This window comes from Myotis brandtii, unplaced genomic scaffold, assembly GCF_000412655.1.
Source record: "Myotis brandtii unplaced genomic scaffold, ASM41265v1 scaffold1384, whole genome shotgun sequence".
Taxonomy (NCBI): domain Eukaryota; kingdom Metazoa; phylum Chordata; class Mammalia; order Chiroptera; family Vespertilionidae; genus Myotis; species Myotis brandtii.
Genome location: NW_005354938.1, coordinates 358,828 through 371,213, shown reverse-complemented (window position 1 = coordinate 371,213; position 12,386 = coordinate 358,828). Strand labels below are relative to the sequence as shown.

The 12,386-nt window shown below is 47.6% G+C and overlaps 1 protein-coding gene across 4 annotated transcripts in view; it reads right to left on the bottom strand.

Moving 5' to 3' along the window:
- LOC102251183 (solute carrier family 23 member 1) overlaps positions 1–12,386 on the bottom strand; it is a 25,963-nt gene that overhangs the window by 11,947 nt on the left and 1,630 nt on the right. For 3 of the 4 annotated variants that reach the window (XM_014535145.1, XM_014535146.1, XM_014535143.1), the window contains exons 2-4: positions 9,512–9,658; positions 4,143–4,300; positions 1,369–1,528 (exon numbers count right to left, since the gene is read on the bottom strand). In XM_014535145.1, the coding sequence (XP_014390631.1) occupies positions 1,369–1,528; positions 4,143–4,300; positions 9,512–9,658 (465 nt within the window). The remainder of the gene's footprint in view (positions 1–1,368; positions 1,529–4,142; positions 4,301–9,511; positions 9,659–12,386) is intronic. The other variant, XM_014535144.1, reaches the window with a different exon arrangement.

Here is a 12,386-nt window from a genome sequence, read left to right as displayed (position 1 = left end):
TGAACATGGCTGGGGGTGGGCTGCAAGATGCACCCCGCTGGTGTCAGGCTTCCTGGCCTGGCTCCCAGGGATATCTAGGGAACAGACTGCTCAGTTCAGGAATGTCCCTGGTTCGGTTCTAGTGAGCCTGCAATAAGTGGGGCAATCCGTGGGGTCACGTTCAGGCCTGAACAGACTTTGTACTGGAGCCCCACCATCGTGGGGTGCTTGGGTAAGCCTGCTCCTGCTCTGCCAGGGGTGACCCCTGGCCCAGCTCCAGGCCGAGGTGTTTCAGGTCACCGGAAATCTGAAGTGACCTTTATTCTCTCAGATAGTACCCCACCCACCAGCCATCAGGTGAGGATGTTGAGATCTGGAAACTACCTGGTTTACTGTCCCCGGGGGTGTGGCTGAACTCTCTGCCAGGAATCCTGAGTGTCAGTTGCTTAGATCCGCCCACCTGGAGCCTGGCCGAGCTGCAGAGTGCACGTTAGGCCAGCAGCTCCTTTCCCCTGACGATACACCTGAATCAAGCAGGCGTCAGGTTTTACAGTGGAGAAGCACACGGGCACACCTGTCCACGGTGGGCAGACTGAGCGGACAGCCCCCACTAGCAGATGCCTGGTCCTGCACATTGGTTTTCCCCTTAATCTGAGCAATCTACTGTGGATATGGGCAATATGGCGCTTGTGCATCTATGAAAAACGTGCAGCAGAAAGTCGGGAAAACTCTAAGTGCTTAGTAACTGTGACCTGCTGCTACTCTCATCACCATCATCACCATTATCATCATCATCACTACCATCATCATCATCATCACCATCATCACTGCGATGTGTCTCTCTCCTCTTTGCTGTCCTCGCACTTAGCACAACACTTGGCATCAACAATGACATTTGATGACTTTTAATAGAAGACGAGAGTACTCCCTGCTGCCCTCTCTGCCTCCTGGGACTGGCGAGGCAAAGGCTTGCCCTCTTCCTCCTTGAAATATGTGTTTCCAAGTAAACCTATTCCTTAGCAATATTTCTAGATACATCTTCAGTCCCTCCTCATCTTTTCCACCTGGCAGCCCCAATCCCTCTCTTGCTCATCACCCTGCTTGATTTTCTTCATTACACATATGACTCCCTGAAATTCCCCCTTTTTATCTACTTATTGGGATATTTTTGTCTCTCCCTCCCTCCCTGGCCTGCACATCCACCCACTGTGACTAGGACATTAGGCCCTCCTTGTCTATCTTATCGACAGCAGCATCTTAACACCCAGGACTTTGCCTAGAGGTGAACTCAACAATGAATGTTGAACAAATGAATCAACACAGTAACCCCCACTGAGTACCCCTCCACTCCACACACCGACCCCCACCCCCTCCCTCGTGTCCCGTTACCTCTCGGATCCTCTTCTGCCATTCCTCAGTGAATTCAGGAGAGCTGGTGTTCACCTGGCTGGCATTGAGTGTCCACTCGGGACACTTCCAGGTGGGAAGGGAGAGCATGGCCAGGGAGGGAGCCAGAAAAGCAAACGTCCCTCCTTGGAGAATGGGCAGCCTGGAGGAGGGGAGAACACAGTCACCCCACAGTTCCTTTTTTTATTTATATTTTATTGATTTTTTACAGAGAGGAAGGGAGAGGGATAGAGAGTTAGAAACATCGATGAGAGAGAAACATCGATCAGCTGCCTCCTGCACACCCCCCACTGGGGATGTGCCTGCAACCCAGGTACATGCCCTTGACCGGAATCGAACCTGGGACCCTTGCGTCCGCAGGCTGACACTCTATCCACTGAGCCAAACCGGTCAGGGCACCCCACAGTTCTTTAGCACTGGTCTGTCACTGCCCAACGGGGGGCCTTTTAATCCCAAGTCCTAGGCAGGGTTAGAGGCAACACATGGTGCCCGCTGTCCTCCCTGTACAGGGAGTTCCTGCCAAGCCTCACTCAGACCCACGGACCCTGCCAAACTTCGGGCAGGTAGGAGAGGTGGGGAGGGGAAGGACAAGCAGACCTAAGGCCCATCTTGGAGATATAAGCCGGGAGCAGAGCGTCGGGCTTTGGGAAATAATTTGGAGACAGCACAGAGCTCAGCACACATGCTTAGTGGGTGCCATTATCTACCCTGTCCCAGCAGATCTTCCCCCGACCCCAGGACCAAAGCACAGCTCACACCACGACCAACAAGAGAGGCACAGCCTAACATCTCTGTCACAAGATTCCCTCTTGTCTCCAGAAATGAACCTCAATCCCAGACCTCTACCTTCAGGCTCCTTTCATCACGTGGACAGAATGGGTTTGAGGTCAATAATCAGGGCGTGCTCCCTGCCCAGACCCTTCTCCCTCCTGGTCGGCCTGTCACTCTGGCTGCTGTGGGGACTTCCAGCAGTGCCTCTTGGACTCCCCTTCGAGGAGCACACAGTCTGAGGGTCAGCCTCCAGCAATCCTCTCTCACTAGGTCACAGCCTATCAAGGCTAACCTAGTCTGCCCACCCTGGACAATCGAATTCAGGGGTGGGGACTGGAGCAAGGAACCCCAGTACTTGATCACATTTAACACTGTGGCACACCCAGTGCAGATGCTTTTTTTTAACACGAGAGGGGTGGGTTTTTTTGTGTGTTTTTGTTTTTGTTAAAATATATTTTTCATTGATTTCAGAGAGGAAAAGAGAGGGAGAGATAGAAACATCATTGAGAGTCATTGATCATTGATCAGCTGCCTCCTGCACGCTCCTTACTGGGGATCGAGCCTGCAACCCAGGCATGTGCCCTGTCCGGGAATCGAACCCATGACCTCCTGGTTCATAGGTCGACGTTCAACCACCGAGCTACACCAGCCGGGCTAGAGAAGTAGTTTTGAATTCAGGATTTTACTAGGATATCTTAAAGAATTATTCTGGAGAATGACTGGACACATTTTATGAAATGAAAATGTAGTTTATGAAAGAGCTTCGCTGTCTAAGTGGCCTTTGTATCCTGGTTGCGCGCTCGAATCAGCAAGGCCCGGTTCAGACGAGGCCGTGGGCTGTCTAGGACTGGGCCCAGGCATGGGGAGGGCAGAAGCCCTGGGTCATCTTAATGTGCAACTGATCTAGATTTATAAACTAGACCCATAAGGCTCCAGAGGAGAATGGAATACACTGAACACAGGGCAGGAATGTGCAGGTGGTGGTAGGGGTATCTGCGAATAACTTTTTAAAATTTAACAGCCATGAATCTAAGTACATTTTCATAATTAATTTCATTTCTACTATAATGGCAACCCCTGTTTTTAAAATTTTCCCATGAGTATGATTCACTACTCTTCTACTCTTTTGATTTTAATGCCTGTCTTGGAAACTATACACTGCTGCTTTAACAACATTTCAGAGCTAGGAGAGCCCTTTGGAACATATCCACGTGGCCTTGTCATGTTACAGATGGGAAAGGGCCCGAGGCCATGGACTTAACCAGGAGCTCTTGAGCCTCCTCACCCATCATCACTGCCCTATGACACTGTAATCAGGAGCGCGGAGTAGACCAAAGGCGAGTGTGAACCTGTTTCCACCTTATCAGCAGCATGACCTAGCCTGTTGCCCAGCTGCTGCAAGCCTCAGTGTCCTCTCTGATAAAATAAAGAGAAGGAGGAAGGCCATGGCAGGGGCTGCCTTCCCTGCTTGCTGCCCAAATCCAAAGTAGAACTTTAAGGATTCAGAGAATTCTATGTTCAAGCCTGGCCTTCCAGTTTGTGTGCTGGTTCTTTAAGAGAAACATGCAGATAAGAGGATCGACACCTACGTTATTTAAGAGTCTGTAAGCTTGCTTTATAACCCTGTGGTGTTTAAACAGGGAATGTGTGGGTCTTGCCAGTATTAGGGGCAGAAACAAGTGATGGATAAAAAGTCCTGGTGGCATTTGAGTCCCTGGTTCAATACATTCCTGATGCATGATGCACCCTGCCTTTCTCTTTGCTTGATCTTATAAATTAATAACAAATAAATTTTTGCTTGAGCTAATCTGAACTCATGTGTTGGAGCTAGGACCTGGATGAACCCAGGCTCTGACTGCTAGCCCTGTGCTCCCTCTGTCACGCCCCACCAGCTTCCTAACCACCTTTCTGACTGCAATCCAGGCACATGTTGCCGATACCTTGGCAGGTGAAAGTCAGAATCCACAGGGAGAAGATGTACCTACCTGACTCCAAAAAACACTTGCAGGAGCGTGCAGATGCCGGAGACGAAGAACATGGTGCTGATGAGGTAGCTCTGGGTGAGGGGGTCATGCTGCAGACACAGGCCCTTGGCCAGGATGAGCGGCACTGCCACGAGTCCCCCCAGGGCAGTGATGAAGTGCTGTGGACAGAGCAGAGAGAATAGACAGGCACTGTATGCGGTGGATGCCTGCTCCACCTCCGCTCTGACTTCTAGGCCAGAGGCGAGAGCTCCACCTCTAGTCTCAGAGGAATCTGGTCCTGAGTGACAGACAGGCAGAGATCCGGGCGAGCAGTGGGACCCAAAGAAGGCCTGGCAGCAAGAAGCAGGAAACTAGTCCAAAGATCTAGAGTTGAAAGGCAGGACCCTGGTGCCAGACACTGATACCCTGTGTAAGAAATCAAGGCAGGAACACAGCACAGGAGGACATACCAGGAACCAAGGAGGGAGCTTTAAGGACAAGGCAGGAGAACCAAGATGGCAGTATAGGTAAACGCCGGTACCCACTGCCTCCCACAACCACATCAAAATTACAATTAAAATACTGAACAACCATCAGTCAGAGCCGCCTGAAAGCTGGCTGAATGGGAGTCCTACAATTAGAGGAGTAAAGAAGAAAGCACACTGAGACTGGTCGGAGGGGCGGAGGTGCAAATGGGCTGGTCTGACACCCACATGTGCTGTTTTTATCAACTGGGAGGCATATTGGCTGCAGAGGCCTCCCACGAGGAGCAAGGGGTCCCAGCCCCACAGCAGACCCCCAGCCCAGGGTTTCAGAGCTGAGAAGAGAAGTTCCCGTAACTTCGGACTAAAAACCAGCGGGGATTGTGGCTGAGTGACACAGAGGCTGCTGACCAGGTGTTTCTCTTAAAGGGCTAGCACACAAACTTACTCAGACTCCATCCCTCTGAGCTCTAGTGCCAGGTGGCTTTGGGGGACCCAGGGACATATGGGGAGGAACTGGATTGTCTGGCATCAGGGCAGGAACTTGGGGGCAGCTTTCTCCCAGACAGAGGTGCTTGTGGGGGTCATTGTTCTGGTGCTGGAACCTCTCCCATCCCAGGCTGCCTTACAGCCATATCTGAGTCTCCATTAGCCTGGTTCATACTCTTCACTCCACCTGGTGATTCCCTGAGACCTGCCCCATCCAATTTGCAGCCCCACCCATGCTGTTTGCAGAGGCTTTTCCATTTGAATGGCCTGTCCTAGTTCAGGCTTCAGACTTTCCTAAAATCTCTCAAACAAGCAGCAGTTGGCATCAGTGTGCCCCCAACCTATCAATAAAAGGCGCAAGACCTGGCACTAGCACCAGCCTGCCTTGCTTCATGCCTGGGCACTTTCAAGCCCAATACAAGTAGCAGCCACCTGCAGACCTCTCTGTAGCTCCTACCAGGTAGCCCCAGGCAGTGACTGACTTTGCACCTCCTCGGAGGCCCTAGAGCCAGTGCACCCAGTGGTCAGCATCAGACCACACCAGATTACAACTCTACACATCCACAAGCAACATACTCAAGGGGCAAACTTAGTGAGCACTAAAGCCCCACTGAAGCAAGTCCTGCTCCATAGGGGTGTCTCCTGCACAGCAGTTCTTCCACTGTAATCACAGCTGGTCCTCACTGCCAATTGGCCTGGAGGTCAATTCCTTCCAGTGATGCTAACAGCAATCAAGGCTCAACTACAACATGACAGTACATATAGCCCACATAGGGGCACATCTAGAGTACCCAGCTCAGGTGATTGAAGAGGCTGAGCCACTGGGCTCTACAGGACACCTACTACACTTACCAATTCCAGGAGACATAGCAGCTCTACTTAATACATATAAACAAATACAGGGAAGCAGCCAAAATGCAGAGACAAAGAAACATGTCAAAATGAAAGAAATGGAAGCGAGCAAACTACTAGATACGAGTTCAAAACAATGGTTACAAGGTTGCTCAAGGATCTTAATGAGAGCTTCAAGGGAGTTAGTGAGACTTTCAAGGATCTTAGTGAGAATGTCAAAGACATGAAAAAGGACCAGTCAGAAATTAAGCATACACTAACTGAAATAAAGAATAATTTATAGGGAGTCTTTAGTAGAATAGAGGATTCTGAGAATCAAATCAACAATTTGGAATATGAGGAAGAAAAAACAGGCTGGAGTCAGCATGCCCCAAACCTATCAATAAAAGGCCCAAAATCCACACTAGCACCAGCCTCTGGAACAACTACAACCATACCAACATTCGCATTATGGGGGTGCCAGAAGGAGAAGAGAGAGGGCAAGGTATTAAAAACTTATTTGAAGAAATAATGACAGAAAACTTTCCCTACCTGGTCGAAGAAATAGACTTATAAGTCCAGGAAGCACAGAGAGTCCCAAACAAGAGGAACCCAAAGAGGCCCACACCAAGACACATCATAATTAAAATGCCAAGGGTTAAAGACAAAGAGAGAATCTTAAAAACAACAAGAGAAAAGCCGTTAGTTACCTATAAGGGAGCGCCCATATGACTGCCAGCTAATTTTGCAGAAGGAGGAGGAGGAGGAGGAGGAGGAGGAGGAAACAATAAAATGTAAATAAATACATATCTATCAACAATTAGAATCTAAAAAATCAAAATAAACAAACAAGAATTCGAATGAGCAAAATAAACTGGTGAATAAAACAGAATCAGAGGCATGGAAACATGGAACAGACTGACGATTCTCAGAGGGAAGGGGGAGGGAGGCAGGGAGAGATTAACCAAAGAATTTATATGCATATATGCATTACTTATGGACACAGACAATAGGGGGTGAAGGCTTGTGGCAGGACGGGAACTGGGTGGAGGAGGGCAATGGCGAAAAAAAGAGGGACATATGTAATACTCTCAACAATAAAGATTTAAAAGAAATAAAAATAAAATATATTTCCTCTAAAAAAAAGAACAAGAACAAGGTGAGAGGCTCATTATGAAAACAAGGCACAAGGTAGGGGCAAGACCATTGACCAGGAAGACCTGAACACATTCTCCAGAATAGATCCTATGTTGAGTCACAAAACAGCCATATCAAATTTAAGAAGATTGAAATCATGCCTGGCCACTGTGGCTCAGTGGTTGATTGTCAACCCATGAATCAACCCATGGTCAGGGTTTGATTCCTGGTCAGGGCACGTGCCCGGATTTCAGGTTCGATCCTCAGAGGGGGTGTGTAAGAGGCAGGCGATCAATAAGTCTCTCTTATCATTGATGTTTCTATCCCTCTCTCCCTCTTCTTTCCTCTCTCTGAAATAAATTAAAAAATATTTTTAAAAGAAGAAGATTGAAATCATACCTCAAAGGAACTAGAAAAAGAACAAACTCATCCCAAAATTAGCAGAAGGAAGGAAATAACAAAAAACAGAGCAAAAATAAAGAGGCCAAAAGAGCAATAGTAAAGATCAACCAAACTAAGAGGTGTATTTTTTAAAAGAAAACAAACCATTAGCTAGACTAAGAAAAAAAGAGACAATACAAAGAAATAAAATCAGATATGAAAGAGGAGCCATTACAACTGATAAAATAGAGACACAAAGTACTGCAAGACACAAATTGGATAAATTCATAGAAGCATACAACTTACCAAGACTGAGTCATGAAGAAATAGAAAACCTGAACAGACTGCTAACAAATGAGAAGTTTGAATCAGTAAACTTCCAACAAAAAAAAAAAAAGCCCAGAACCAGATGGTTTTACTAGTGAATTCTACCAAACATTTAAAGAAGAATTAACACCAATCCTTCTCTTCCAAAAAATTGAAGAAGAGGGAACACTCCCAAACTCATTTTATGAGGCCAGCATATATATAACCTGATACCAAAGCCAGATAAAGATACTATAAGAAAAGAAAACCATAGGCCAATATCCTTATGAATATAGATGCAAAAATTCTCAACAAAATACTAGCAAACGGAATTAAACAGTACATTAAAAAGACCAAGTGGGATTTATTCCTGGGATGCAAGGATGGTTCAACATACACAAATCAATAAATATGATACACTATATTAATAAAATAAAGGCTAAAAATCATATGATCATTTCAATAGATGCAATAAAAGCATTTTACAAAATTCAACATCCTTTCATGATAATATACCTAAATTAACCATTTTGTTGGCTTATGATATTTAAAAAACAGTATGACAGCCCTAGCCTGTTTGGTTCATTGGATAGAGCATTGGCCTGTGGACTGCATGGTCCCAGGTTCAATTCTGGTCAAGGGCACCCACCTTGGTTGCAGGCTCCCCACCATGGTCGGGGTGTGCGGGAGGCAACCTATCGATGTGTCTCTCACATGGTATTTCTTTCTGTCTCTCCCTCTTCCTTCCACTCTCTCTAAAAATCAATGGAAAAAATGTCCTCAGGCGAGGATTAAAAAACAAAACAGTATGACATTTACTCTTCTTATTTTATAGAAAAGCACAAAGAAGCAAACAAAAATGTATATCCCATCCCCAATATGCCACATGGAGTTTGTAAAAATTAAAAGAAACACATATATGAGATTAGAAAACCCATGCAATCAAAAGTTTCAAAATAAAAAGTGAAAGTTGAAAGCTACAGTTAAATATCTTTGTTAGTTTCTTATGAATCCTTCAAAGCATACAAAATTACTACATATACTTATTTCTATCATCCTCTTTATCACACTATGCACAGTTATTTACTTTGCTCTTTTCACTTAATATATCTAGGAGAACATTCCCCAACCTCAGAGTAAATACATATTTCTCTTTTTAACAGCTGCATAAAAACGTCATTTGTTAGATTATGTCACAAATTATTTAACCGGTTTCCTATGATGGACATTTTGTGTGCTTATTGTGTGATTTTGGTCTTACTATTACCAATAATGCTAGAAGTACATCTTTGTATTTATCTTAACGAGTCTAATAAGCATATCCTCAGAGAAATTCTAACATCTCGGGGCCTGGGTTAAAAGGGTATATGCATATTACGTGTTAATAGAAATCACCAAATTGTCATCTAGAAAGGTCGTACCAAAGAACATTCCAACAAAAGTGCTTGCTTTTCAAAATTTCCCAGGCATTGGTTATCACAATTTTTAGTTGTTGCCAATCAAATAAATTAAAAGTAGTACCTTTACAAAACAACAACAACAAAAGCACACCACAACGTCCCAGTCATTGTCTTTAGAGAAAGAGCCTCCCCTTAGTTCCCTCCCCCACCCCAAGAAGCCTGAGTTCCCTTGGAGGTCAGCTACAAGGAAGACAAGCATATCCACAACTGAAGTGTGGATCTTGACTAATTGGACCTGGGTGCGTACTGCTGTGGCTTTTGAGGCAGAGCCTCTTCGGACCCAGTGCTCGCTGGGTGGCATTACCTGGATCCCCAAGATGATGCAGAGATACCACGGTGGAATGTCCAGGATGCCATAGGCCAGGTCGCTGCTGTTGGGACTCCTGTGCTGACCATCCTTCTTCCTGCCTTGGCCATCATCATAGAAGGTGAGCACGCCATCACCCTTCTGCTGGGAACAAGACAAGGACACACCTGGGCGTTTCCAGAGGAATCAAGTGGACTTCCTGATTTCAACCATACAGATGGATGGCTTCCAGAGGCCAGAGGCACGAGACAGGGGTAACTGTTGGCCAGCTGGGGATTTCTAGGTCCAAACTCAAAAGGCCAAGCGTTTTCTACATTGCACCTCGCAGCAGGGCCTCCATGCGAAGTCTGGGGCCATGCAAAAGGAGTGGATGCCGAGCCAAAGCCCTGGCAGAGAAGCAGCTTTGTGCAGGAAGGGATGGGGTCAATGCCAAGGTCAGAACGTGGGCATGTTTTTCTCCCAACCAGTCAGGAAAAGGGGGATCCTGGTCCCGGAATGGTGTAGCTGCTCCAGGCCATGTGTTGACGTCGGCCAAAGCCCTCATCACAGCACGTTTATTATAATGAGCGGTTTTCTCGTGCATCTCTTCTGCTGGGCTGTGAGGTCCTAGAATGCATCGATTGTGCCCTTGGCCTCCCATGTGCGCCTGAGATTGAGCTCACAGGGCTGCGGCGGGCGCAGTTGTGTGTGTTCCACCAGCGAGCTCACCTCCCGCCCTCTCCCAGGACCTCTCAGAATTCTCAAGGTGATGGAGAAGGAAACATGGGGGGAACTGTTGGCTCTGGACCTTCTTGTCTTTTTTCCTATTGAGAGACAAGGACTCAAAGACTGTTCTCAGCATGATGACCTCTGAATAGGTTGTCTCCATATCAACTAGGACCATCTAAAGCAGCGGTTCTCAACCTATGGGTCGCGACCCCTTTGGGGGTCGAATGACCCTTTCACAGGGGTCGCCTAAGACCATCGGAAAACACATATATAATTACATTACGATTCATAACAGTAGCAAAATTACAGTTATGAAGTAGCAACGAAAATAATTTTATGGTTGGGGGTCACCACAACATGAGGAACTGTATTTAAAGGGCCAGAAGGTTGAGAACCACGGCTCTAAAGGTTATGGCAACCACTTCTACATGTGCTTTAAAACAATGCCTGGGAAACTGACCTTGCATGAGGTTCCAAATAAGAAAAACCACGGGCTTGGGGGGGGGGGGGGGGGGGGGGGGGGAGAAGAATGTGTCTCCCTTGAAAGCAGCTGGTTCTTTCTGTCTAAGAAGAGTATGTGACTCTCTGAAGCCCATGAGTCATGGCTGGAAAGCACAGAGCCCAGTCAAAATATGACTTTTTTGTTGTTAACTACCTCACGGCACTTATGGAAGAGATGGGGCAAACAAGCAACAACGAAGACAAATACGCGGTGTGCCTGAATGTTCCTGTGCGTCAGAAAGGGATCTTTAGCACACTGAAGACCCACACAGAAACCAGTGATATTCCAGAGACATTTGAGAGCAGGGCTTCTCCAATGAAGGTGGAAGATCCCAATATGGGGAGTACCTGTATCCCTGGAGAACCCCCTGCTGGGGAGAAGGCTGTGCATGTGACTCACACAACTGCAGGAAAAAGCTTGGGAACCCCTTTTCGGACGGAGAATGAATTCTTAATGGAGCGACCCCTGCTGGTGAGCACTGGTATGAGAAGAGGGGCCACACCTCTTTGGGGTGGAGCTGAGTTTACCAACTCAGCACATGGGCTGTCATTTCACCGAAAGAAGCATTCTGGTGCGGCCTGCCACTGTGTGGTGCTTCCCGGTGTACAGGGAGCTTCCGAGCAGCCTCTCATTTGATTCTCACCCTCATCTTACCACTCCCCGATTCACAGGTGAGGAAACGGAGGCTCAGGGAGGTGGTCCGAGACCCCATTGTGAATGGGAGAAGGGCACCCTCCTCTCGGCGTCGAGGGCCGTCCCTGCAGGCGTCTCCCTTGTGCAGAGAGGGAGGGCCAGCCCTCCAGCTCCCTGGGGCAGAGCCGGAGGAGCCGGGTGCAGGGGCAGCCGCCGTGGAAAGGGGGTGATCTGGGGGGAAGACGGGTCACTTTCTCTCTGACTCCATCCGTACGCACAGCCTCCCATCCCGCACTCCACCCTCCAGGCTCATTTCCCACCACTCCCACTCACCTGGCTGCAGCCCATGGGACGGCCCAGGTCTCTCCAAATGAGGCCTCCGTTTTCCTGCACCCAAGGGCTCGATGTCTCCTCCTCCATCACCTCTCCCCAAGCCCCACCCTGTGTGAGTTTCCTGCCTCGGACTCCTGGCACATTTTGTCTCCCTGTCCTGTAATTAACCGTTTTCTCCCCTAAAGTAGAAATAGTTCTGTGTACCCCGCTTTCCCCTAGTTAAGCCATAAGCTTGCAAGGTCGGGAAGCTATCTTCCCGTGTGTATAGCCCTAGAAGTTTCTAGCAGAGCAACAGACTAGTACAAGTGAAAACCACACGCATCCCAGAACAGCGCCTTCCCTCATGTGGGTGCTGAAGTTGAGGCTTTGAGGAAAATGAACATAAAACATGATCGGGCCACTCAAAGGAGACGGATACGTGCCCAGGCCCCTCCACACACCCACTGGCCCAGGTAAGCCCAAAATTTGGCCAACATCACAGCCTTCAGAAAAGGGAGTCTTCTCTCACTTAAGATTTGTTTTGTTTCGGGGTTTTTTAAAAATATATTTTATTGATTTTTTTACAGAGAGGAAGGGAGAGGGATAGAGAGTCAGAAACATCGATGAGAGAGAGAAACATCGATCAGCTGCCTCATGCACACCCCCTACTGGGGATGTGCCCTCAACCAAGGTACATGCCCTTGACTGGAATCGAAC